General features: G+C 40.6%; 2 protein-coding genes across 5 annotated transcripts in view; both read right to left on the reverse strand.

Moving 5' to 3' along the window:
- Positions 1-20202, reverse strand: part of LOC117533779 (feline leukemia virus subgroup C receptor-related protein 2-like) — a 26948-nt gene extending 6746 nt beyond the window's left edge. For 2 of the 4 annotated variants that reach the window (XM_034197709.1, XM_034197710.1), the window contains exons 1-7: positions 16688-19206; positions 15885-16026; positions 10851-10991; positions 8729-8796; positions 8118-8221; positions 6955-7065; positions 2967-3072 (exon numbers count right to left, since the gene is read on the reverse strand). In XM_034197709.1, the coding sequence (XP_034053600.1) occupies positions 2967-3072; positions 6955-7065; positions 8118-8221; positions 8729-8796; positions 10851-10991; positions 15885-16026; positions 16688-17506 (1491 nt within the window). In that variant the 5' untranslated portion in view covers positions 17507-19206. Of the gene's footprint in view, positions 1-2966; positions 3073-6954; positions 7066-8117; positions 8222-8728; positions 8797-10850; positions 10992-15884; positions 16027-16687; positions 19211-19237 lie in introns of those variants that run through there. The other 2 variants (XM_034197712.1, XM_034197711.1) reach the window with 2 other exon arrangements.
- Positions 20203-20689: 487 nt separating this feature from the next.
- Positions 20690-25055, reverse strand: batf (basic leucine zipper transcription factor, ATF-like). The gene is made up of 3 exons (XM_034197714.1): positions 24817-25055; positions 23834-23938; positions 20690-21530 (listed from the first exon to the last, which is right to left on the reverse strand). Exons 1-3 carry the CDS (start codon positions 24877-24879, stop codon positions 21321-21323), a joined length of 378 nt encoding a protein of 125 aa, XP_034053605.1. The 5' UTR covers positions 24880-25055; the 3' UTR covers positions 20690-21320.
- Positions 25056-27231: the final 2176 nt, after the last annotated feature.

Here is a 27231-nt window from a genome sequence, read left to right on the forward strand (position 1 = left end):
TACTGTTTAGTGTCATATAGACCGTTCGGCCACACGAGGACGACCGAATACGGCACTAAACGACTGCGGAAACGATAACGGGTCCCAAGGTGGATAGAACGGCATACGCAATGCTCTGGGGGGTCCAACGGCTCTGTGTGTACGCCCTATACGATCATTTTCTGATCATGATGAGGCAATAGCCCCGCCTCTCCCCACCTCTGCTGCTCACTGAATTCAGATTATTTATTTCTCTCGATATGGACATAAACTCGAGTGAAGTCTAATCTGACAGGAAAGAGACACCTCTCAAACTACCTAAACTAGTTATAAATATGTTTATTTTTACTGTCGGCCGGGTCACTCATTACTGGACCAGCAGCTGCATGAAACAGACACTGGCGCTGTCCAAAGAGAGGGTGGAAAAAGAGAGGCTCCGTGTATTATATTATATAGAGTCGTTATTCATTTGTTTTAAAGCTCAATAAATAACAAAGAAGACCTTTGACCAGCACTTTTATAATTTTGTCGGAAGATTTAAACTTTAATACACGTTGACTGGCGAAAAACTCTGCCCGGTTCCCTCGGCCCCCACCGCGGAGAATAAACAGAAGGGCAACCATGACAACCATGCTTCTTCGCTGCTTTTGTGGAGGAAGTTACAGCGCCACGTACAGGCTCCTGCATATGTACTGCAGCTTCTCCAGCGGTTGGAGCTAAACGGAGCTGTCTCGTGTGGACAGACACTATCCGGATGACTATTGCGTGTGGACGGAAGCTTTTTTCCGATTGCGTTAATCCTATGCGTTTAGCCGTTTTCGTCCTCGTGTGGCCGGGCAGTGTTGAGTGTGGATATATGTGTTTAGCGTAGGGTGCTTAGTTTCTCTCCTTCAGCTGTGTTTTTTACAGCTTCCTTTATTTAGTTGTACCACTTTTAAAGTGAGGTTTTGTTTCGTTCCCTATATTAGTATTTATTTCTTCTGTATGCCATTAGACTCCTTTTTTAGAGTCCTCCTTTTGTTAGGTTATTTGTCAACCTGTGCCCTTTTGGCCTTTTTGTTTGTTCAGGCTGCACGCCTTCCATTTTGTTATACCCTGTAATAAAACTACTTATAATTATTACCAATTACATACTGGTGTGTGTTGCTTTCCTCATCCCTAGTGAGTTTGTAACAATATCAAATGGCAAAAAAAAAACAATCAAGGAAGCCAGAACAAAACTAGCACACAGCAACATTTTTGTAAGTTTTTCACAGTACATTTGCAAGCATGTTGTTTGTTGCACATATGCAGGGGCGGACTGGGAGGAAAAAGTGGCCCGGGGATTAATTGACAGACAGCCCCACTTAATGCGGGGCATGTATCGGCCGGCCGGCGACGAAAGTATGTTACTTAATAAAAAACTTTTATGTTATTTTGGACCATTATTCATATAGTAATCACATTACCTGAGCCCTTGAGTTGCCTAGAGCAAAATAGTTACATTCATTCATTTTAATGTTAACAGATCATTGATGCTATAATATTTGGACCCAATTTGCCTGACTTGACGCATGGATGAGACAATGTGGGTGAGACAATTTAACAGGGGGTGTGGGCAGGTGGTGGACCTCACCTCCTTTAGGGCATGCTCCCCCGGGACGATTTTTTTTTAAAATGTTGAAGTTAAATGCATCAATCTGGTGCACTTTGAGAGCAAAATTAGGGACTAAATCTATGGATACATCTCTCAACACCCATATGAAACAGAACTATAAACAGATTTACTTTTTCTTTCAACATTTATTTGAACAGCAAGTGGAGGCAAAAGTGACTGCACCCAAAACAATAAACCTGCTAGCTAACTAGCCTAAATTCAGTAACAGAATGTGGGCAACGCGTTCTTCTCCACAGCCGCGCAACCTCTGAGTCAGACGTCACTTCCCCCTTTTCTATCCTACGGGTACAGCCACTCCCCCTGAACCCCGTTTCCCTGCCAACCCCCCCGCCCCCTCCCCTATGCAAGCCCCTCCCTCTGAACCCAGGGCTTGCTACAATACTGTATACTGTAAACACAAACTATACAAAAACGCCTTTACGTTTTGGAGCTTGTTTATCCTACTGTAAGCAACTGCCAGCTAGGTCTCTCAGTCACTCACTCCTGATCGTTCACTGCGCAGTGACAGCTGCTACGGGCCTGATCTGTGAAAGTGAAACTATCTGATAGATAGAACATAGGTAGCCTATCAAAACGCCTCTCAAACACCCCTCCAGGGTGTGGTCGGAACACTTACAAATGTGGGCCGGTAGGATTTAGGTAAGCAAAAAACCATTTTAGGTACATTTTCTTTTTGGCCCTCCGGCCCACGCACAGCACCGGCCCACCGGGAAAACTCCCGGTATTCCCAATGGCCAGTCCGCCCCTGCACATATGATAGAACAGTTCCAAGGTCTGCAAAGACCTAACTCCTCTGCATACTTTCGAATGCAAGGTCAAATCAGGATAGTAGAAAATTCCAAGAGGGTATGTTGTTTTCAGTTTGGTTTGTTTTTCTGTTTGTCAGCAGAATACTGAAAAAATACTGGCTAGTTTTCATGAAACCTGGGGGACATGTGTAGCATGGGCCAAGGAAGAAATCATATCATTTAGGAGCGGATCTGATTTTTCACTTATGGAAAAGAAGCAACTTACTCACTTTCTTTTTGTACAACTAGGAACAACATAAGCAGATGTTCTCACGCTATCTCTTTGGGCTTTGCTGATCTATTATTTATTCTATTCTAAACCACACCTGGACTGAAGCATTCTTTTGTGCACCAGTCATTCCTTCAATTAAATACAGAGTTAAATCCCTGATCAAATGTGATCTTCAGTGATCGTGATGTTATATTAAATGTCTGTTTCCTTGTTTCTTGTCCTTAATATTTGACCTTGCTGATGTTGTGAAAGGAGCTGCTGTGATGCGAGAAAATGTTACACTTGATCTGACAATACAGTTTTATCGTACCTGTGCTGAACAGTTGAGCAGTCCGGATGAGGTTCCTTCAGACTCTGGGTACGTCAGCTCGACCGCAAACTCAAAGCCCAGCGGCAGGTAGCCTGTCATGAAGAACCTGGACACACACACACACACACACACACACACACACACACACACACACACACACACACACACACACACACACACACACACACACACACACACAGAGAAGCATAGATACATACAGTTAACAAAGAGAATCACAAGTTGATTTGATTGTAGCTTAAATATGAATAATTCTGCCATTTATTTGACCTTAATTCCAATTATACAGCTTGGATAATGTATTTATGGGTAATGCAGAAACACACCTTCCACATGGTGTTTTTTCCTCTACTTCTTTATTAAGAAATGCAAACACCCTTGTTTTTTACTTAGACGTGGTGATGTTTTACAGGTTGTGACAGGTACTAGAACCATGTTGTTCTTCCCCTGAGATTGAAACTAGTATGAGATTGAAACTATTGAAACTAGTATGTTTAGAGAAAGGCTTAAAGTACATACAAGTCTGTAGTACATTTTCAATTCTTAGATGGGTTAAAATATTAGGGACAATGGTTGTACACACTAGGTAAAAGAAAAGTTAATTTAATCAATAGAATACCAGGAATTCAAGCAGGAATTTAAAGCTAGCTTGAGCTAATGTAATCTCCATTGACGAATTCAGCTCTCTTATTTGACCAGTCAGCCTGAGTCACATTAATCATGTCCACTGGCTGGTATGTACACTATGTGCGCACGTATGGTATGTATATGATGTACGTGTGCCTCCACAGAGAGGGCGAGCCCAAGCTGGAGGGTCAATCTGTGCTGCTGAAGAGGTGTGATGTTTTCACACCATACACAGAAAGGTCAAAACTGGATGTAAAAGTACTGCTGGCTACGATATCTGGTATTATTTACAAAAACAAGACATATATTGTGAAGATATAATTCATGGTGGCTCTAAAAGCTTTATTTTAAAACACTGTTACTGTGATATTTAAAATATGAGACCATCTTGAATACCACCTGAGTATTTGTACCTACTTTGCAACTTCTTTTTTTAGATTGTTTATGTTCGCACCACCAGATACCAAAGCAAATTCCTTGTATGTGTTGCAATAAACTTGATTCTGATTCTATTAGTAGCCTACTGTTTGAAATGTTTTGGTCCCATTTTTGTTAGTTTTGGATATTAACCATGTTCTAGGACTCCCTATAATGCAGTTTTAACTAGGGATGCACCGAATATTCGGCCACCGAAAATTATCGGCCGAAAATGGTTAAAAAGGCCCTTTCGGCTTTCGGCCGAAAGGGTTTTAGCACCGAAAAAATATCACCGAATGTCAGAACAGGCTTACGTTGGTAACCTAACGTGTTGTTGTGATGACGTAATAAAGACGCGGCGACCATGCTCGCGGCTGGCTCACAGGGGGGGGGGAACATTGACCTTTGTCATCGAGATTGCCCTGAGCCTTTAACAAATCGTATTAAATAATCTGATGACAGACTGTAAACAGAATAGCTGAAATTTTAACAAACTAAATAACTCAGTTACCTCTAATCATTAACCCATGTTTGTATCATGTAGTTAACTCCGTGTGTTGCTGCTAGCATACATAACACCTGACGTGGAAACGTTACTCTTGGATGGGGCTACAGAGCTGCTAGAAAGACGGTCGAACCCGGTACATTCCTCCGTCTGCATGCGGTGCACTTTTGCTAAATGTTTAGACAAATTGCTCGTGCTTACATGCTAAACTCTTATTGCACTTATGGTAACAAGTATTCTCCACATCGAGACGGGTAAAGTTTAACCACACCTCGGAGCGCGTTCTCTCCGCCATCTCCGCAGTGTGCTCCGCTGCATGTAGCAGCTGCGTGTGTGTAAACTGCCCCGCCCCCTCGCACACAGACGGGGGAGAGAGATCTCGTCTGATCGAAAATACATCATAGACGCATTTGTTGTCTTTGCATATTAGAAACGAGTTGGCGACACTAAGACTGCGATATCATGTTTTTTAGCAATAATACATGACATATATAAATGTACTGTATGCATTCAAAAGTGCTGAATAAATGTTTTATGGACCCATAATAGTGATTATTATTTAAGTTAAGTTTTGCCATAATCATGTCTATTTCCATAATCAGGTAGCTGAACAACATTGGTAAAAAATGTATACATTATATATATATATTTCTATTAATCATTTTCGGCCTTTCGGCATTCGGTTTTCGGCCAACTGTTTCCTATTTTCGGTATCGGTTTCGGCCAAGAATTTCCCATTCGGTGCACCCCTAGTTTTAACACAAATGGAATTATCATGATGCAGTAAAGTAATATAATCTAACTGTTCAGGATCATTCAGCTCAACTGTAGCCTGTATCAATACGTTTGCATTTTCCTAGAAACAGGATCACCTCTGCTCTACAGTATGTCCTGATTTAGAGTACAGTGTCTGTTAGAGGAACATTTGAACCTAGATCCTACTGTGGGTGGATTTGCAAATCATTATCAATCCAAAGTTGACTTCTGAATAAACACGGCTGTAAATTATTGTTGCAAATGTCAACAGAAAATAGTAGTTGCCACAAATTGTGCAAGAGGGTTGAACAAGTTCAGGTATTTTGATTTATATAATTATTTTTTCATATATGGGAGGCGTGTGGTGCAGTGGGTTGTGCGTTTGTGTTCGGATCAGGGGGTCACAGGTTCAAACCCCACTGCAGTCAGCATATCGTTGTGTCCCTGGGCAAGACACTTCACCCCAAATTGCTCCTGTGGGGATTGCCCACAGTATTGAGTATGTAAGTCGCTTTGGATAAAAGCGTCTAACAAGTGACATGTAATGCAGTGGTTCTCAAACTTTTTCTGTCAGACAAAAAAAAGTCGGGCCCCCCCAACACAAATAGTCAGGCTCAGTGGCGGCGCCAGAGATTTCTTTTGGGGGTGCTGTGGGGTAGCTTGACGTTTCATAGAGGGTGCTCAAACATTTAGGGTTTCCCATTAATGTACCGGTCGCAACAGAGGAATGTTTTACTGCAACACTCCCCATGCAAATACACAGTGTGACTGTTACAATGAAGGCTCGATAATCAGCTCACGGCATATAGGTGTAAGCAGGGGTCAAGTGATATTTTTATAGGTGGTGTGTGGACCTCACATAGGGGGGTCCGGGGGCAAGCTCGTCCGGGAAGATTTATTCTTAAATATTGAAGTTAAAAGCATCAATCTGGTGCACTTTGAGAGCAAAATGAAGAGATCTATGGATACCTCTCTCAACACCCATATTAAACAGAACTGTAAACAGATTTACCTTTTCTTTATGGATATTTTACAAATCACCCTTTTAAACTTTATTCTTGTTTTACTGTCATATAGTATTTCATAGCTGTTTTTAATTTATTCTCTTATTTTTTTATAACTATAATGATCATATAAATGTGTGCCTCGGAAATAATTGTTTACATTAATGGTGACCAAAACGTTTGAGACCCACTGAGATAACACTGAGAGAGTCCTTTAACTCACTGAGTCTCTCAGTCTGACAGGAGAGAACTCTCCTCCACGTTGTTGTTGAAAAAACTCCTTATATCCGTTAGCGTAGCTCGCTAGCACCAGAAGCTAACAACAACGATCTCCGGTACCGGTGCGCTCTCTCTCACGCACACAAAATGGCTCGTTCCACACACACACAGAGCCAAGCTTTAATGAAACACAGAGACCCAGACGTAATAGTACTGTACTGTATCATATTATTTTCGAATCAATAATTTATCAAATTATTATTATTATTTTTTTAAATCTTTTTTTTAATTTTTTATATATAACCATTTTTCCTCCTGGTCTCTCGCGCCCCCCCTGGCATGCCCCACTTTGAGAACCACTGATGTAATTTCAAGTTGTTTTAACCTTTGACTTAACCAATTAAGTGTTTAGCAAAAACTGTACTCAAAAACAAAAGAATACCCGAGCGCTCCAGCAGTGATGAAGACAACCCAGAGGTGTCCCAGACTGAGTGTGGCAGCAAAGACGATCATCCCCACCAGAGACATGAAGTACACAGCAAGGGTTGTCTGTCTGGAAAAACACAGAAACAAATAAACAACCTTGAACACTATAATCATCATTATAATTATACATTTTAGTAGTGCTGCTGCATTATTTATGTGTTTGTGTGAACTCGTTAAAGTGGGTGTAGTAGTAGCTTCTGTTGTAGCTTCTCAAGGGATGAAAACAATTATTCAGATTTTAAAAAGCAGTGTAATGTAACATCAAAGTTAAGAGTTTTTGACCGCTAGTAGAGCTTTGGAGCAGTTTTGAATGGGTTGTTTTGTTTGTTTTTGGTGCATGTGCCCCAGGATCCATAGGGAATCTTAAAAATGCATGCGATTATTACTACTTAATGTTGAACTATGACACATGCATAGAAAGAAATACGAATAAATGTGCAACTGTCACCAAAATATAAGTAGATAAACCTTCAAAGACGTATTGGTCACAGTGAGGAAAAGATTAACAAAACTGCAGTCAAATGTAATCAAATATATAAAAATATAATGGTTAATTAAAGAAACAACAACATACATTTATAAAAAAAAACTGCCCTTGATAGAAAAGACTATCTTATTAATATCAAATATTTAACAACTCAATAAGAGGTGCGTTTTAGGATCCCAAAATATATATTATATTAGTAAAATGTGCAAATTAACAGATACACTGCAACAAAGAATGGGCAACTAAATTATAATCAAAATATGTATGAGAGATAAGGCATGGGAAGACAGTTGGGACTGAAAGAGAGCCTGCGTGTGTGACGCAAACACACTAACATTTCCCCCATATGCAAAACAAATCTCTCAAACAGCGGGGGGGCCGACTGTAACCCCCCACAGGGAGGACACTGCTGTCACTACACAGCCAAAAAGCCCATGGGGTCATTAATATGACTGTGAGAGCAGCATGCAGCACCTGGATAAATAGACACAGAGCAACACATAAACAAGAACAACAGCGATATGAGAAGCGGAATGACAATAAACAGAACAGAAAAAAGGCTGGCTAATGTTCTATTTCATTCCTAGCACTTGGAACAAACTGTCATTTAACTTTCTTTTTTTTCGCCTTACTTGTAGGTTTTGGTTTTGTCCAACCAAATGCCACAAATCAGGGAGCCAACCATCCCTGCAATGACAATGGTGAGGCCAATTCTCCCAGCATTCACCTCTTCTCCCTACAAGGTCAAGCAAGATAGGACATAGATTAGTGACCTTACATCCCAAAGGAAAAGTGAGGCAGACATCATTACAAGGGAGTTAAGGGGACTTGGAGTTTCTTTCTACATTCATCTGGTGTCGCTTCAATCCTTCATCTACATCTCTTACTGACTGAATAAAACAGGTCAGCAGGCAACATCCTTCCAGTCTATGAATATCTTATAACAGCAGCCTGTTGATATACTTTAAATAGAGAAAAGCCTACTTCCTCTTTATGAAAGTGAAATGTAATTAAGGACATTACAACAACCTCTACAGGAAATTATATATTCAAACTTAAGAGTAACACTTTTGCAATCATGCTGTGCTGCTTTATTTCTGGGAATTAAATGTTACAGTTGATGCCAATGTGTGAAGAGTACTTTCAATACAAAATGATTCAGCTTTTCATATCCTGACATATCACACTATGGGAAGTGTAAAAATAGTTTGGGGGAAGACCAGACACAGCAGGCGGGACTTACAGGGTAATGCTCGATGATAATGCGGTTCAGCAGGGTGCCGACAGCATAGAAACATCCCACATTCAAACCTGTTTTAGAGAAATAATGTCAAAAAATGAAACAAAAACATTTTTTATGAAACCTAAAAAGGTGAACATTGAGCTAACTTCCTTAAGCAACTATAAAGGAATTGAATGTGACCAGTCGAAGGGTTGGCAGTTGTGTCCAATGAACCTGATCAGGCTGGTTTCCAAAACAGAGAGCCAAACCAAGGATTTCTATAAATGGACAAGTCTGCGTGTCGAGTGTTTTTTCATGAACAAAAGTTTTAGTAGTGGTTCTGACATGCTCAGGAAGAACATAAACCCAAACAAAACCACTTCAGTAATTAACAATTTTGGATGCAAATTGTTGAGGGAATGATTATAAACTCTAATAACATTTAAAAAAGGAAACAGTCATTATATCTATTTCTATACTATTTGCAAATAGATCTGTGTAAATAAGCCTTTCATGTAAATATAACTATGTATTTAGGATCACAGCTCAGTGTAACAGACAGGGACAGGTGGCCCGCAGAACAGAGTGTGACAATCTCAGGTAAATCTGAGACCATGTGACTAAAGTTCATATGCAAAGAGTCAAAAGGACAACAGAGACACTAATAATAGTCGCATGAACTGTGGAAATAACACGGTGAGGGTCAAGGGTTCCCATAAAATGCGAGTCTCCCGCTTCAAGTATCTTGGAGTCATATTGGACTCGAACTTGACTTTTAAGAAACATAACAAGAAAGTAGCCAATACCATTAAATTCAACTTGCTACATTTTAAACAAATTAGACCCTTCTTAACTGTCAATGATGCAAAGTCATACCTCCATATGATTCTATCCCACATTGAATACTGTTTTACAAACGGGTCGTTTGCTTGTGCCATAAACCTTAAACCCATAGAACAACTATACAAGAGAGCTACAGTATCAAGGTGTTTGACAGAAAGCCAAATTCATACCACCACTGTACCATTCTTGAAAAACACAATTTCTTGAGTTTTGACAATTTTAACTCTTTTAAAAGTAAGTGATTTTTTTAATAAATGTTTACATGGACTGGCGGGGGGCCCCACCCTTAGGGGAATTCATCCACAAAAAACACACTGGACGCTGCACTCGGTCAAAAACCAGAGGAGACTGTGAAGTCCACCGTAGACGGACAACTTTTGGACAAAATGTCCTCTCCATCAAAGGCAGCTCATTGTGGAATAGCTGAAATCCGGCTCATTTACACTTGTAAGCATTATTTGGTTTTAAAGTGTTCATCAGTGTGCACTGTCCCGGTTAAAAAAAAAAAAGGACAACAGAGACACTAATAATAGTCGCATGAACTGTGGAAATAACATGGTGAGGTCAAAGGTTCCCATAGATTGCTCACAGCTGTTGGACGTTCTTGCTGTGACTAGACGAGATTTACTTATTTGACGGACAGGAAATATTTTTAGTTTTATCTTAGGTTAAACATTGTCAGACTTAAACCAAACTTTGAACTTCTATAGGGCACAATAAATATCATGTCTGTGATTATCTGAGGAGGATGTGTTCATTTTTATGACACACGAAAAGATAAACCTGGTTTAAAAGTATATAATATCAGGGCTTGTTTTACAATCAGGGAGTGGTTTCCGACCAATTATAAGCAGATTTAGGAACCCACGTGGGGCAGGGTAGGTATGGTGATGTGTCCGGGGAATACCTGAATCTGGTAGCAGATTTCAGTTGGATTGGTCAATTGAACTGGACATGTTTATAAAAGTAACTTATTAGCAGCTGAAGATACAGATATTTCCAATTGAAGATGGTGGAGACCAAAACAGATCTAAAAGGGAGTAGAAATTGGACTGACAGTCATCAGATGAACTTTACTCCAATGACATGATTATGTTTATCTTTAATTGCTGGGTATGTAATGTGTTTGCTAACAACTTTGCTATATTGATTCAAAAGGTTATTATATGTCGAGGTACTGTTGTTAAATGATTACAGTGAGAGATTGTACTGACAAAATCAAGGACTCATTTTTCAGTTAAACAAATACAAAGAAAAACCAAAGCCCTGCCTGTGGTTGTTTTTCTTGTTTTACACTGACCATAAGTGATGATGAGGAGGATGAAGGGCCGGTTGCGGAGCAGCCTGAGGACCGAGGCTGTGTACGAGTACTGCTCAGGGGGAATGCTGCGAGCTGTGGCCTGGGCCTGAGTCGGAGGAAGTGTAGGTCGCTCCTGGAAGACTGACACATGGAGAGACCAACATATCAATCAATATTAATCACAGTGAACACAGAGAAGAGCAGCTGACTCTCAGACACACAGATTACAATGCAGGTCACAGGTGAACTGGGAGAGTCAGTCAAGAACACATACTGTAATTCATAGATGTGATATAACATATATTCTATGTTCTGGTGTATTAATGTCAAACATGATTCATATATTAAAATGTAAGGTTTTTTCAGTGTGTTGGCCATTTCTTACTGCCATGTTGTCCTAATTAATTTCTCAAACCTACAGAGCATATCATTATATGGTACCCACAACAAGGAGTATCCACAGAAACATATTATGATGTTTATGATAGGGCTGTGCAATTAATCGTATTTTAATCGCGATTACGATTATGGCTTGCGACGATTATGAAAACAGCATAATTGACAAAATACGATTATTTTGCTGGGTGCGCTTTCGCCTCTCCCTAAAAGCCCACTCGGCCACGTGGGAGTGACATGTGTTGTGAGTGTTCATGTTCAGCGAGAGCGAAGATGTCAGAACAAGAGCAGCAACTCGTTAAAAAGAAGGGTAAAACTATTTCCACTATTTGCAAGTACTTTGCCATTACATTTCACATCGCTAAAGATATGTCCACTGTTAGCAACCAGGGCTTTAAGCAACTTGTCAACACGTTGGACAAGCGTTACGCGATGCCGTCTCGGTATTATTTCAGCAGGTCTGCGCTGCCTGCACTATATGACAAATGCTGTGGGGAAGTTGAGAGAGATGTGGCTTCAGCTGACTACTTTGCTACCACAACAGACCTATGGTCTAGCCCAGGGGTGCCCAACCAGTCGATCACGAGATGTGTCTACAAATAGAACAACAATATTCTGTTGTATCGTTAATGTCCTGTAACATAATCTTCCTGTGCCAAAATAATGCACTTGAACGCATCAAAGCTTTGTGATTGGCCGGCGTCACATGTGTCGGAGCGTGGCTGAGGGTCTTCAGTACAGGTGGCAATATCGTCACCTGCCTGCGCTCATCTCTGAAACCAGACCATGTAAACAGGCTTTTGTTTCTTGCAAAAAATCTTTAAGAGATGACATGAGCAGCCCTACCAGCATTTGCCATGGTGGCCTACATTTTTTTTATTTGGTCTTAAATTGTAGTTCAACATTTATTTCCTGTTACTTCTGGACCATGACGGTTGGCCAGCCTTCAACGTTTAACTGAGTGGAATATGTTAAATATGTTTTACCAAAATGTTGGCTATATGTTAAGGAGTTTTCAGTAGGTTGTGACAGTGCACTGCATCATGTTTGATTTAATTTATTTTGGTCCAATTTATTTTTATTTATCATATTAATAATATATGTTTAGTATGGTTTTGGAAGTGCGGTCCAACATATTTGTTGATCTTGTTTATTGGTAAAATATTATTTGTTTTAAAGATCAATAAATGGTCAATGAATAATCGTCAAAATAATCGTGATATCAATTATTGACCCAAATAATCGTGATTATGATTTTTGCCATAATCGCACAGCCCTAGTTTATGATACATTATGATACAGCAACAATTAAAACCTTTCCTATGGCTGTGAATGTTGTATAGTTTAGGAATGTTTGGGAGTACACAGCCAATTTATCTGAATCTGTGCGAACAACTCTGTCCATTGGAAATGTACAATGTTTCAAATTTCCCTCGGAAAATCTCTCTCACTATATTTGTACTACTCTAAAGCTGCTAAAGTGGGAACTCTCTCACGTGATTGTTTACGTGCTTTAAGCCAACGAAAGGTTACTATTGGACAGTATTATAAGCTCTTTATATGAGTCAAGAGGGCTACTCACTTCCTAAATGTGAGGGGGCATGCACATTCAGAAACAGCTGGACAGGTCCACACACGCACTCTAAGCTCAACACACCCCCACACTTTCTTCCTCTGAGCATTTTACAGCCTAAAGAAACAGTCAGCAAGTCTCTGACCTCGTGAGGGCCGACGCTTTAAGGGCGACAACTGTGATAAGACCTGGTTCAGTGTTCAGTAACCTGCTCTAACTAATCCTGTGAAACCAACCTTGTCTTTGAAACAGCCGCTACAACAGTGTCATTGTAATTCATAGAAATTGAAAGTTTCTTTAAAAACGGCATATGAAATGATTTGCACATGCCTATTTCCACTTTCACTGTGGTGACCTTTGGCCGTCGATTCGGTCAGAGGACGGCAGCAGCCAAACTCCTTCATCCACCTCTCTTTCCACACAGTTTATGCAAATCTCTAAATCCTGGGCCGTTGTCTGCCCTGCTGACTCACAGGCCTGTTGCCGGGCTACAGATGGCCCTGCCAGCAGGACAGCCCTCACACATGGCATCTTGCATGTATGTGTGAGGGTGTGCTATGTGTGTGTGAGTTTATGTGTCATATTATGAAACTACTGTAGCCAACTAGCTGTGACTTATCTTGCTGGAATGACCAAGAGTCACATCCACTGCCCAAATGAATCAATCCCATGGAGGAAAGCCTGTACGTCCTATACAGAATCACTGGTTATTCTTAAGACAGTAAAACGTTGTCCTCAGCATTTCTCCTGGTCCTCTATATCTTTCTTCATATTTATACCAACAACACTGACAGTCAGTCTGAATGTTGTACATGGTGCCACTATGGAATGCCTTCACAAGCATTCTTTTGTGTTTCTGAATGCAGAATGCTTACGAGCACCCCCGCCCTCCCCCATCCTCACAGGACAACAGCTTTTTCATGCAACTTTTGCCTCCTCTCTTACTTAACCTAATGTTCTCTATAGAAGGGTAATACATATTTACACCCTCGTGTGTTATTCTGACTAATCCCTTCAGGTTATAAACTCCCTTCTTATGATTCTAGTCATTAGAATACATCCTGTCCATATCCTGTATGTCACATGAAGTCACGCCACTTCCCTTTATGAGAAAGTGTCATTTTGTGATGATACATCCTCTAGTTCTCTATGACAAATATAGCTTTAAACAAACTATACTGTTCAGTTTGTTCAAGTACTTCTCTGCCTATTCAACATTTCTCCTGAACTTTCCTGACTTGTAACACAAAGGCTCTTTTTTATGAATCTCCCCTTAAGGCAGTGGTTCTCAAACTTTTTCTTTGGAGAAAAAAAAAAGTCACAAATAGTCAGGCTCAGTGGCGGCGCCAGAGATTTCTTTTGGGGGTGCTGTGGGGTAGCTTGACGTTTCATAGAGGGTGCTCAAACATTTAGGGTTTCCCATTAATGTACCGAGCGCTCCAGAGGAATGTTCTACTGCAACACTCCCCACGCAAATACACAGTGTGACTGTTACAATGAAGGCTCGATAATCAGCTCACGGCATATAGGTGTAAGCAGGGGTCAAGTGTTATTTTATAGGTGGTGTGTGGACCTCACATAGGGGGGTCCGGGGGAAAGCTCGTCCGGGAAGATTTATTTTTAAATATTGAAGTTAAAAGCATCAATCTGGTGCACTTTGAGAGCAAAATGAAGAGATCTATGGATACATCAATCAACACCCATTTGAAACAGAACTGTAAACAGATTTACTATTTCTTTATGGATATTTTACAAATCACCCTTTTAAACGTTATTCTTGTTTTACTGTCATATAGTATTTCATACCTGTTTTTCATTTATTCTCTTATTTTTTTATAACTATAATGATCATATAAATGTGTGCCTCGGAAATAATTGTTTACATTAATGGTGACCAAAACATTTGAGACCCACTGAGATAACACTGAGAGAGTCCTTTAACTCACTGAGTCTCTCAGTCTGACAGGAGAGGACTCTCCTCCACGTTGTTGTTGAAAAAACTCCTTATATCCGTTAGCGTAGCTGGCTAGCACCAGAAGCTAACAACAACGATCTCCGGTACCGGTGCACTATCTCTCTTTCTCTCTCTCGCGCACACAAAATGGCTCGTTCCACACACACACACACACACACACACACACACACACACACACACACACACACACACACACACACACACACACACACACACACACACACACACACACACACACACACACACACACACACACACACACACACACACACACACACACACACACACACACACACACACACACACACACACACACACACACACACACACACACAGAGCCGAGCTTTAATGAAACACAGAGACCCAGACGTAATAGTACTGTACTGCATCATATTATTTTCGAATCAATAATTTGTTCAATTTTTATTAATTTTTTTAATCTTTTTTTTAAATTAATTTTTGTATAACCATTTTTCCTCCTGGTCTCTCGCGCCCCCCCCTGGCATGCTTCTGAGCCCCCCAGGGGGGGCGCGCCCCCCACTTTGAGAACCACTGCCTTAAGGGATGGTTTTGTGCTGGTTTGAACATGCATGTCAGCACTTTTCTTGTCTACTGAATGATGCTTCTTTTCAGAGTAGAAGTCCGCTGTAAATTAAAACCATCATCACGTGGAGCCACTGAATGAGAAAATCCCACCGGCCTGAGCGAGAAATGGCCCGAACAAAACATATGAAAAAGTCTGTGTGTGTTTCTGAGGGAAAAGGACAAGATGAGTGACGGGGGTGATGTCACCTTAGACCATTTAGACTTTCTATTTATTCACCAACAAAATCATTATTTACACGGTAAGACATATGGTTTTAAAATAGCATTTTAGTCTACATTCCATTTTGTGTATATTTGCTAACAGAAATGGATAAACCTCCGGAATGTCTAGTCATGCAGAAAGTTTCCGTTATATCTGGAGATGTTTAAAGATAACTGACTGTCTGCATGGCGAGATAACACTAGATAGGACGTTTTTTTTAAAAACACTACTTTTGTTATGCAGACTGACCCTTGATGTGCTACAGTACATGACAACTCTTACCACAGACCACGAGGATGAAGAGTAAGGTGGCCACTGCTGCTGTGATGTAGAACATAATGCTGATGTGGTGAGCCAGCTCGTCCATGTCGTCCACATTCGGCACCAGGATGGGAGGCACAAGGAACCCGATGGCAATACCCAGCTATAAGACAGTGCATAAAAGTCAACACACATTATTGTTTGCTTGGTAATATCAAACAACAGTTTTTCTTTCTTTTCTTTGCCATTGTTGCTACTTCATTTCTTTATCTCATACATACTTAATGGTACCACAACATGTGTATTTAGAGGTTACTTTTGCTTGTTTGACACCACTTAAAATGTATATTTCTGTTATTTGAATTATTGGTAAAAATATATATATATATATAATGGTAAATGTAAATTCATAACCTTAAGCCAATTGATCTTTAAGAGTAGATAGGGTCCGTATTATCAACGGTTAAACACTTTCTTTTGAGTTATCAATGCTGCTCATGTTTAAGGCAACTGAAACATACCCCTTCAAACTAGCAGAAAACAATATGAGACAACCATGATATTTTTTTAGTACCACCTAGTCTGGAAGGAACATTTATGTCGTCTAACTAATTCCGCCAAGAATATTGTTTTAACGTTACAAAAGCTAAGAAGACTGAGTACAATGTGGAGGTTTCAGCAAACAGTTAACTCAATTTTCTCTGGACTCTCGCACCAAGACACTAGAAGACCTATGTGTCACTGGAATGCAGTGCAGCTGCATTATCTATAGACAGCTGCCTCACTATGTGGTCTCTGACTTTAGATCATATATTCAGACAAACCTGGTTTCCCACGACTCCTATGGAACAAGCAGTGGAAACCTCTTTCTCTCCGAACCACACTGAGGCGAGGTAAGAGGGAATACCAAGGATGAACACAGTGCCTACCGAGCACATAAACTGGCCTAGAAATGTGAGTAGGAACATATTGGGACTGGCACTACCAATTTTTATCCAAGCACCAATGCAGTTAAAAGCTGACCCAATCAGGATGACATCCCGGATTCCCCTGTTTTTCAGGAGCCACAGGACGGGCAGAATGAGAGGAATGTAAGTGAGCAGGTAGATCATGCCCAACCAGTCAATGGCAAAAGAGTCAATGTTGTAGAAACGCATGAAAATGTTGCTTATAATGCCGTACTGAAGCCACATGAAGGCATTGCTGGCTGAGACGGCACTGAAGAGAAAAAGCATGATCCAGCGACGGTGATACAGTTTAATCTCAGTCTTTGGGACCAGCTCTGCGCGTTCAATCTGTGAAGCCTGGATGTCTAACCGTGACCCACTGGAGATGGCTCTGCCCAAAGGTCCTGGATTCCACTGCGAAGTAGCGAGGCCCAAAGCGCTGTCTATTCCAGCCTTGGAACACGGCCATTCTTCAAGACCGAGTTCAGAATTTGCATGGTTGTCTTTCGAAGTAATGTTTTGTGGCATTTTAAATGTCTCAAAGTGGGCCCCTGGAGCGTGAGAGGTATTCAGGCTTCGGAGCTTCTGTGCTAACAGCTTGCTGTCCAGTGTGCAAACTGGCTGTAGTAGAAAGATGGCGTCCTCAAATAGTCCAGAGAGCAGTGTTGGGCAAGTTACTTCCAAAATGTAATACATTACATATTGTAAGTAATAAGTTAAACACCAGGTTTACTAATCTACCGGCACAATTTTTGATGTTAACGATGTTAGTGAATTCTAAAAAAAAAAAACACCATTTCATTTCGGGTTAAAATGAGTTGTAACTGCGCTACTGAGAATTGTAACGGGTAGTATATTACTCAAATGTAATTAGTAATGCGTTACATTACTTTGTTAAAGCAAAAAGTAATACATTACTGTAACTCCGTTACTTTTGTAACGCGTTACACCCAACACTGCCAGAGAGTGACCCTACAGGGACTATTGTCTTTACTAGTGTCCTGATTTTCCACTCAATGCATTGAGCCTCTATACCACATGCCTGCATTTTTATTACCATTAGGTCATGTGATGTTAGTATAGGAAATCTCCCAAATCTTCTTAAACCACTCCTCCTGCAGAACCTGTATTCTGTAAGGAGGAGTACAGGTTTTACTTTCCTTTATTTTACTCAGATGAAGAATTCAGAAGATTTATATATTTTGGTTTGTAGTCGTTGTTATTGATTACCTATGGATCCCTGTACTATTAAGCATAAGGCCAAGAAAACTATTTTCCTCCAATCATTTTGTTATACAATGGGGCACGATGCTGATCTTTTCACTTCTCTTTGGTTATTTGGCTGTTGATTTTAAAATGTTCCTGCTGCCACCAATTTCGACAAACAAAATACTAGTAGCACATAAAGTCAAATGAGCATCACGAGTGGGTTTTGTTTATGTGAGTTACAACCCAGTAAAAAGATTAAGAAAAATATTTCCATGGATATTGTCATACTGTACCGCAGTTTCAAAAGGTAATAAAGTGTTTTTCATTTTTAAAACAATGTCTTTCCGTATGTATTTGTATGTAAATAACTACTGTAATGCCCTTTTCAATTTACATGAATAATCTGCAGACTGTCCTGCACAAAGTCCAGGCATTGGTAAATCTATAGAGAGACTTTAAGTTCCTGCCATTGTTTCCTCACACAATATTTGAAGACATACTACTCATGCTGGTATTTTATGTCCCTTTTAGGTCCCTGCGTTTTCCAAGTCTCTTGTTATTCCTTTATCCAAGACCAACATTTGAGGAACAACTTTGCCAGACAACTAGGAAGCATCTGCATCTGCTTGTAGCTTCAAAACATACTTTTTTCAGGTTAGTTTAACTATAAATGGTTCCTTTCCTAAATGTAAACTATCACTTTGACAAAACAGATTTAGACAAAAGTGAAACCTTTTAATTTTAATTGTATATACACTCCTGGATTATCATTTGTATTGCATTAATGTTGCAGTTGGAAAAGGGAGATCTAATTTTAATAAAAATAAAGTTAAAAAAAGTAAAACGTCAAATAATAACCTCTAAAATGTAGTGGAGTAGAAGAAGGGAAATGCTCGGAGTATTATCTTAACACTGTAAATGTAAACAAAAAGGTACATAGTGGTTGTTTAATATGTATTTTCTTGCTTGCTGGTTCCCACTATTATTGTAATTTACTCTCAGCAAGAGATGTGGTGGCTTGAACATACAGTGGTTGCACTGTGGTTGCCAGAACGTGCGTAATTACGCAAACGTGCCCAAACAGATGTTGGGAATGTGTCCGCATGATCGGTACTTTGTGGAACAATAACACATTATTTAAATCAGTGATTAAGTAGGTGAAGAGCTAACTTGATATGCTAACTGACCAGGGGGCCAGCCTGTGTCGTCACAGCCTACCTGACTCCCGAAGACTCCGATGGAGCAGGCGGTGGACACTTCCTCTGAGCCGAACCACACTGAGGCGATCATGGACGGCATACCGAGGCTGAATACCTGCGCAAACGAGCAGCAGAACTGTCCCAGAAAGGTGACGGCAAACAGGTTGGGTTTGACGCTGGCCACTTTGATCCATGTGCCTGCACAGTTAAGCGCGGTGGCCACCAGCGCGATGACCCGGAGCCCCTTTTTGTCCAGCAGCCAGGTCACCGGGAAGATGAAGGGAATGTATGTCAGCATGTAGATCATGGACATCCAGTCTATGGTAAAGGCGTCCACGCTGTAGAACTTCATAAATATGTTGTTGATGATGCCGTACTGTATCCATTGGAAAGAGTTGCATAGTGAATATGAGCTGAACAGGAGGACGATCATCCAGCGTCGTTTGTACAGCCGGGTGGGCTGCACGGCTCCATGTCCGTCCAGCAGACCCGGGTCTTCGGCGTTCAGCACCGCGTCACCCCCCTCCAGTTTGACAAGGTCTGCCTTGGTCTCATCCTCGTTTTGTTCGGTGTTTCCTATCGCTTGTTTCTCAATCATATTAAACTAGTCTGCTAAATATGAAATCACTGAAAACTAAGTTGAAAGTGGCTGACTTCGCCCTGTTTCATGGGCGAACACCAAGCACAGACACTTTATAGTTTCACTTAAAAAAAAGTCATAGGTTTAAAATCTCCAAACTGGTCAATAATCGGATGGTGAAGGCTCTAGAACTCGAGTTTGAGCGGCATTTCCTCCCCCGGGATTGAAGTTAGTTCAGTAGTCGAGTTTACGCTTAATGACCTGTACACGTTCAATACATTAGTTACAGATACTTTCAATGAATGAATATTGTTCTTTCAGTAAGAGGTTTACCGTGTTGTCACACGTGTAGGAGCGCTTGCTGTGACCCTCTACCCGGACTTAAACCCTCCTCGGTCAACACAGACTCAAGGGCGGAGTTTAAAAACGACTAGTAGTGGTGCACCCTTTAACATTGAAATCTCACATACAGTTTGCAACGGTCATGTCAGCTACTTCGTCTGTGAAATCATGCCTGTCTGGGAGTTTGTAAAACATGCCCATTATGACACTTTTTAAAGGGCTTTTAAGTTTAAGAACACTATAGCTATTAAGTTTTAATGTAGTCCACTTGCCTTGTAACAATACTCATAAAAGGGGGAATAGTTTGAAACTCTTAGTTGTGTTCAAGGACAAAACGTAATTCCTAACCACACAGGGCAGGTTATAAACGGTACTTTTGTGCTGTATATCATGATCTACTGGTGAACACTGCCACCTAGAGAAACAACACATTTTGGTTTGGTCACGAGTTGTATTATTCTCAGCACCAGTGCAGACTTCACACACCCTGCTGTTTCAAATAAGAAAAACACTACAGTACATGAAGTCAATAAAAACAACCCTGTAGAGGTCAGAATTGTTCACCTAAAAGGTATCACATTTAATAAATATATTTTGTTGGGTCTTCTCCCACATCAGCATTATCAGCAATACACATGTCGAGACCCTTAGAATGCCCATTCTTCATTACCAGACAATTTGTTTTGGTACATCAGAGCCTTTTTTTTAGGATCTCGACTTTACATTCTCTTTGTCCACAATCAAATCTGTCAAAATCTCCTGAGCATTAACAATCTACATTTACACACATTATAAAAACACGAGAAACTCAAAACATGACAGGATGACACAAAACATTTACAAAAATACTGTGTCTTCTGAGTCACCTGAGTACAGTAGGAACTCCCAATGTAAACATATACTGGTTGATAATTCTACACATCGAGCCGTTTCAGTTAACACACAGATCACCGATATTTATCAGGTTTAAGCAAAGAGATGAGCACAAGCAAAATAAATATTTTTTAAAACGGCTTGTTACAGTTTGGGATCCGCACTGTCATTGTTTGTCCGACATAAATATGGCCTGCCATGTTAATGTTCATGTTTTGAACAATGAATAACACTTAAAGACACTTCTCCAGTCAGTCTCTCTCTCCATTGAGGTCAGTCTTCTGTTGGCAGCACGTCCTCCGTCGGGTCAGTGCTGGTAGTGTGGTACAGTGATGTGCTGGTGGTGGTAGCTGCTGTGGTGAGGAGGAGAGTAGAGGAGCTCGGGGGTCTGAGGGGCCAGGCCGGTGCACAGGGGCTCATGGCTGCTCAGCACTGAGGACAGATACTTGGCCTCCTCCGTCAGCTGCTTCACCTCCTTCTTCAGGGCGGCGTTCTCCTTCTGCAGGTTCTCACTCTCCTGTAAACACACAGGTACAGTATGTTTGAGGAGAAATAATTATAACGGATATATGTGGTTTTAATAAGTGGTTTGAACAAGTCAGATAGGATGACCTAAAAGCATCATCTGCTGCATTACTTCCTGTTTCAACAGAATTATTTCTGTCTGTTTTGGCTTTAACCACACATTAAAGTATATTTTACCTAGATAAGCAAATTTGAACCTAATAAACACAATGCCAGGTAAGTATTAGCATCTTAGCATAGCCAATGTAAGCATGTAAGCAGGCTGGCTTTTGGCCTTAACCAAATGTCGGCCTCACAGAGTGGCTAGCATGCCTGTGGTTGCGATCCCCTTGTTACTGCAGTATAACTCGTAAAAAACTGTAAACCTAGACATTATGTGTACTGTTTTTTTTCAAGTGAAAGAATATTGTTTGTTTGTCCTAGTGAAGAAAAGTTATTGTAGGGAAAATGTATTTTAAAAATGTGTAACTCTTAAGGTAAAGTTGGCAGTAATGTAGGCTAAAATGTCATTTTAAATTGTCTGAGACATGCCCAAACAATGGCATACATTACATATTGTACTTTAAAGTAATACAAGTATTTTCATAGTGGGAGAAAAACAAAATGTTATCCTGTTTAACCTTTTTGTTTTTATATACTTCAATGAATGAAAACCAAATCTACAGCAGGCCTTAGCTTCTTTACCGTAAAGTATTAAAAGAAAGTTGTAAAAGTGGATTGACCTTCAAAAACGTATGAATACCTATTAATTCAAACACTTTGTTGACTGTCTGCCGCTCACTAAGCACCACCATCTTATCTCAGTCTGAAATGTGTATTACCAAAACAAGCTTTCTGTCTGATCATCATCTTCAAAGAGCAAATAAGTAGATCAAACCATACGCGAGCAATTGAAAAAAACCACATTTTGTGCGTGGGAATAGCAGGGGAGAAAATCTTCCACTTGGTAAATCAAAAGGTCATCACACCATGGCCGAAAGATGATAATACCGAGCTGTGGGTCCTTACGGTCACAGCACCTTTGGGCAAACCCCTGTTCTTTCGTCACTTAGCCAAATACAGCCCACTGCTATCAACGCTTTACAAGAAGTGACTGCCTTTTTCTCCCCTCCTGCCCACGACACGAGATTTACACAGAAGAAAAAAATACTACTGAAGAAACAGGAAATAAGCCACGGTGTCATAGAGAGGGAAAATGTGTCTTCCTGTTTACCAGTGAGACGATGAGAGAGAAACCACAGAATATACTCTGTGGTCCCCCTGTGTTCTCTCTGTGACACACTTTAAAGAGATTGATGATATTCTTCAGGGGAAGGTTTCTCATACATTTACATCTCTGGATCTCCTACTGCCTACAGTTTTGGGTTTTCTGAAGGTTAAAAGCTTTCTGATGAAGTTCACATAAAAAGTTGCTTCTAAAACATCATGGTTACCGAGCACAGTACAGCACAAATGACCTTGACTTGAACGAGGAAGTCACACAGATAGTGGATATGGGGTAAGCATGGTGAAATGTGTGCAGTTGTAAGATGTGATAACATAACACGTAGGTCATAAAAGATCCATGAGATAGTTGCATCATTAGTGGAGGAGTAATATGTGTCACACAAGTATCTGAAGATTGAAATCTAGATGAGAAATAAGTCTTTTGGACGTTTTAGTTGAACAAAACACTAAACCCCATACATTCTGCCAGAAATCGTGCCATTAACAGCTGACACTAACTACCAAGAACCACACACAATGAGCTTCATCAAAGGATAATGGGGGCAACAAACAAAGCACACCCTTCTGTCATCTTATTCAGCGCTGTAATGTGATCGCTGCTGCCTGATTCTGTCAGTGATTGCCCACACGTGCTAATTTATTCCTTAAGCTTCTTCAAACACACAGTACAGTGTCCAAGTGTGCAGCCCAACAGAAGCCATGACACATCGCCACATGGTCAGGTAGCGATTCGTAAATATAGTACAAGCGCTGTTGGAAGAGCCCTCATGCTGCACAAACATAAAATATTTCTGAAGGATACCCTAACTGAAGCTGTATCTGCTAAATATCGTTCACGGTGTTTCATCTATTAATCTAGCTACTACAATATGATGGCTTTTGGGCTAGAAAGTAACCTTATGTATCCATCTTTGCTGTGTAGAACTTTATCAAGATTCAGTCAATTGACAGTAACACCATGTGCTGTCTTCTCAGTTTATTTTTGTGTCTCTGACAAATGTCTTTAGAAGTAGGAGTCAGTGCTAAATTGCGTTGTTTCAGAGTGTTGAGTATGAAGCATCTCCTCACCAAGTGCAGGTTGTCAGCTTTCTGAGTTTGCCTCATCCTGCTCTTCTGAGCAGCGATCCGGTTCTTCTCTCTCCGCATCACTTTCTTCACATCATCTGAAGAACTCTGACCAAATACAAAATGTGAATGTGTTAATGTGTGGGCAACAGCATAAAGTTGAGAAAGTGAAGACGTGCAGGACTCTCGCAGGAAATGTCGTCAGTTTTAAATGACAGTTTGACAGAAGATGGGCTAGACTTTACACCTAAAGTGAAGGGCAGGGTCGGGGAGTGGCTGAGTCTTCGGTTGAGTATAACACACACCCTGTTTCGTATCCCTAACACTCGATTTTCTTAGTATCGTAATAACTAATCAATTTCAAAACGCTGAGTCAGTTGCACATCAAAGAGATAACTTTCATTGTTTAACTGGAAAGTCAGTTACTCAAAATGCTTAAAACCCCTCAACAACTGCTTGATTTATCAACATAAAGTGGGTCCCAGCTTACATAAAAACAGCCTTTGAATGATTTATTTCCAGAGTGCTTTTGAGCAAGAAAACAGACATTAAATGAAAGAGGCTGGCCCATGTGAAACAAGTGTCAGGTGCAGAGAAACGTACAGCACACACTGTATTTAACACACTGTCTGTTCCTGAGAGCTGTCCCATCATTCACAGTTTGAGAGACTTGCTAAAACAAAGGATTCCCACGACTTGTTCCAGTGATGCATTTTGCGATTCACAAAAGCCTACACTTGAAGCGAGTCATGCCTGCAGCCCATGTGTGCCTGTGAAACACTTCTGGGAAACTGTGAAAAGAGCCTTAAAAAGACAGAACAAGTATCTCCTTGATAGGCTGTGTTGCTGCTCACTAAATATTCATCCACTCACAGATTTAAGGGGAAATATGTAGTATTGAATTCACAGGATTAGTTTGAAATCTATACATCTCAAGTGTTAATTTGATATAAACAAGTTTTAGAAAGTATAAAGAGCACACTTACCGGCCTGCTTCCAGGTGATGGGGACTTGTAACTTGTGTCATTGCTGTCAGAGCCCTGAGCCATAGCCAACCGCGGCGCCTGAAAGCGTGTCTTCGTGTCCACTTCTGCTTTATGTTTAACAGTGAGTGTGTGTGGTGTGTGTGAGAGAGAGAAAGAAAGAAAGAGAGAGAGTCTGTGTTGCAGAACGAGTGCTGAGAGCAACTTGGTTTAATGAGTCTCTTTCTTCCCTCTTTTCTTTCCCTTTCTGTCACTCCTCCTTCTCTTTCACTCTCTCGCTAGCACCATCTTCCTTTATCTCTATCACTCCCCCCTTTCTTTCTCTCTCTCTCTCTCTCTCTCTCTCTCTCTCTCTCTCTCTCTCTCTCTCTCTCTCTCTCTCTCTCTCTCTCTGACACACTTATACACCGAGAGGTTAGCTGTCTACCTAATTAGCTACATCTGATGTGGCTTCTGGTAAGAATCTGGGTAAGTTGCATTAGACTGGAAATCACATGTCTGATGGTAAGTTAAAGCACACATGGTAATGTTGTACAGTCCAGAAAAATAACATATTGGGGGCTTTAAGGTCTAGACTGAATACATATTAGTCGATATATTACCAGTTTCTGAAAGAAAAATTAGCTAGCTGACTACATGTTAAAACAATGACTACCTACCTACCTGTTTACATGTATAAAGAAATGTCATGGACAAAATAATAATGTATGTTTGTTAGCAGCATAATAAAAAAATTATCTCACACTTTGATGTGTGTGCGTGTGTGTGTGTGTGTGTGTGTGTGTGTGTGTGTGTGTGTGTGTGTGTGTGTGTGTGTGTGTGTGTGTGTGTGTGTGTGTGTGTGTGTGTGGCCTAGCATTACTATACTTGTGGGGACCTACATCTGTTTACACAGTCACGTGTGAGGACTCGCCTCCCTTATGGGGACAAATTGGAGGTCCCCATGAGGGGAATCATTAATTTTAGGGTGAAGACTTGGTTAGGTTTAGGATTAGGGTAAGGTTAAGGGTAAGGGTTAGGGTTAGGCATGTGTTGGTTATGGTTAAGGTTAGGATAAGTCTCCAGGAAATGCATGTAAGTCAATGTAATGTCCCCTGAAGTGATGTATACATGGTATGTGTGTGTGTGTGTGTGTGTGTGTGTGTGTGTGTGTGTGTGTGTGTGTGTGTGTGTGTGTGTGTGTGTGTGTGTGTGTGTGTGTGTGTGTGTGTGTGTGTGTGTGTAGGGGCGTATGTATAATTGCAAATGTTTTAGACCGACATCTTGGGCATTCCCTCTTCCTCATTTTTTAGTAACTGCTTAGAATACGTTTCGACCAAACCCTCCAGAGACAGAACATCCTAAAACTCCACATGGATGACTGAGTTGTGAATATTTACACATGCTTTATGGTAATTTCCAGAAGTGTACCACGCTTTTTTGAAAGCCAGCTGCAATGAGGTGAGGCTTTGGGGGTCCCCAAAACCCCACATCGAATTCCCTCATTGTCTCTTACTCTAAATGACTCTGAGAAGATGTTAAAGTATGAGGAGTGTTCCAGAAAATGTACAGTTTCAGGGGGTTAAATATTCACAGAATGTACAAAGCATGGCGGTATGACACAGCATTTTAAACGTCTAACAAAATTGGCGGTTGAAAGTGGACTGTGGAGCCGCATATGATAATTATTGTTATAATTTTCTTGTTTACCCCCATCACGAGGTAACATTTGGTGACACAAGAACAAGATTTTCTTGTGATAAAAAAAAAAAACGATCAGGACCAAAACAGCTTTGCTTGGCAGAACAGCCCTCCCACACAAAAACATGTTCCACCATCACAGGAATTTTGAAGAGCTTGGGCAAGGCCAGACATTTCTAATACTTGGCATTTAACGCTGTCCACAAGAGTTGAGACTGTTAAAAAGAAAAGGAAGAGGAGGGAGCTGATTAGTGAAGATCTGCTTTATCAAGGGCACAAACCAAATAAATAGAGATAAAAAACAAGTTACGGATTTAACTTAGTGTGACTGAAGTTGATTTCTAAGCCTTAATGACCTTAAGGTGCAAGGGACTTTATCGCAGAGGCTCCTCAGAAACACATGTTGTTTTGTAATCTTTATTCTGATATTTTTCAGTTACCTATTTGTAAGCTTTTCCATGTAGAGATTACTTAAACAAAGACAACGTGTGCTCATTCAAGCTCTTAGAAGCAGGAAGACCTAACAAAAAAGTCCTAAAAAAACCTTATCAAACAGAGTACAAGAGTGAAGTTTAGTACAAGTTACAGCTGGTTAGTAGTTTAAATTATTATTAGCAACTACTGTCAACATTAGTCTCTCTCTTCAGGTCTCTCTCACTTGGAAAAACCCTTAAAGGGCACTTTATTTAGATTAAAAAGTGAGATACTCTCATTTGTGGTCGCTCTTCCTAGGAAATG

Source organism: Gymnodraco acuticeps, unplaced genomic scaffold (genome assembly GCF_902827175.1).
Source record: "Gymnodraco acuticeps unplaced genomic scaffold, fGymAcu1.1, whole genome shotgun sequence".
NCBI classification, from domain to species: domain Eukaryota; kingdom Metazoa; phylum Chordata; class Actinopteri; order Perciformes; family Bathydraconidae; genus Gymnodraco; species Gymnodraco acuticeps.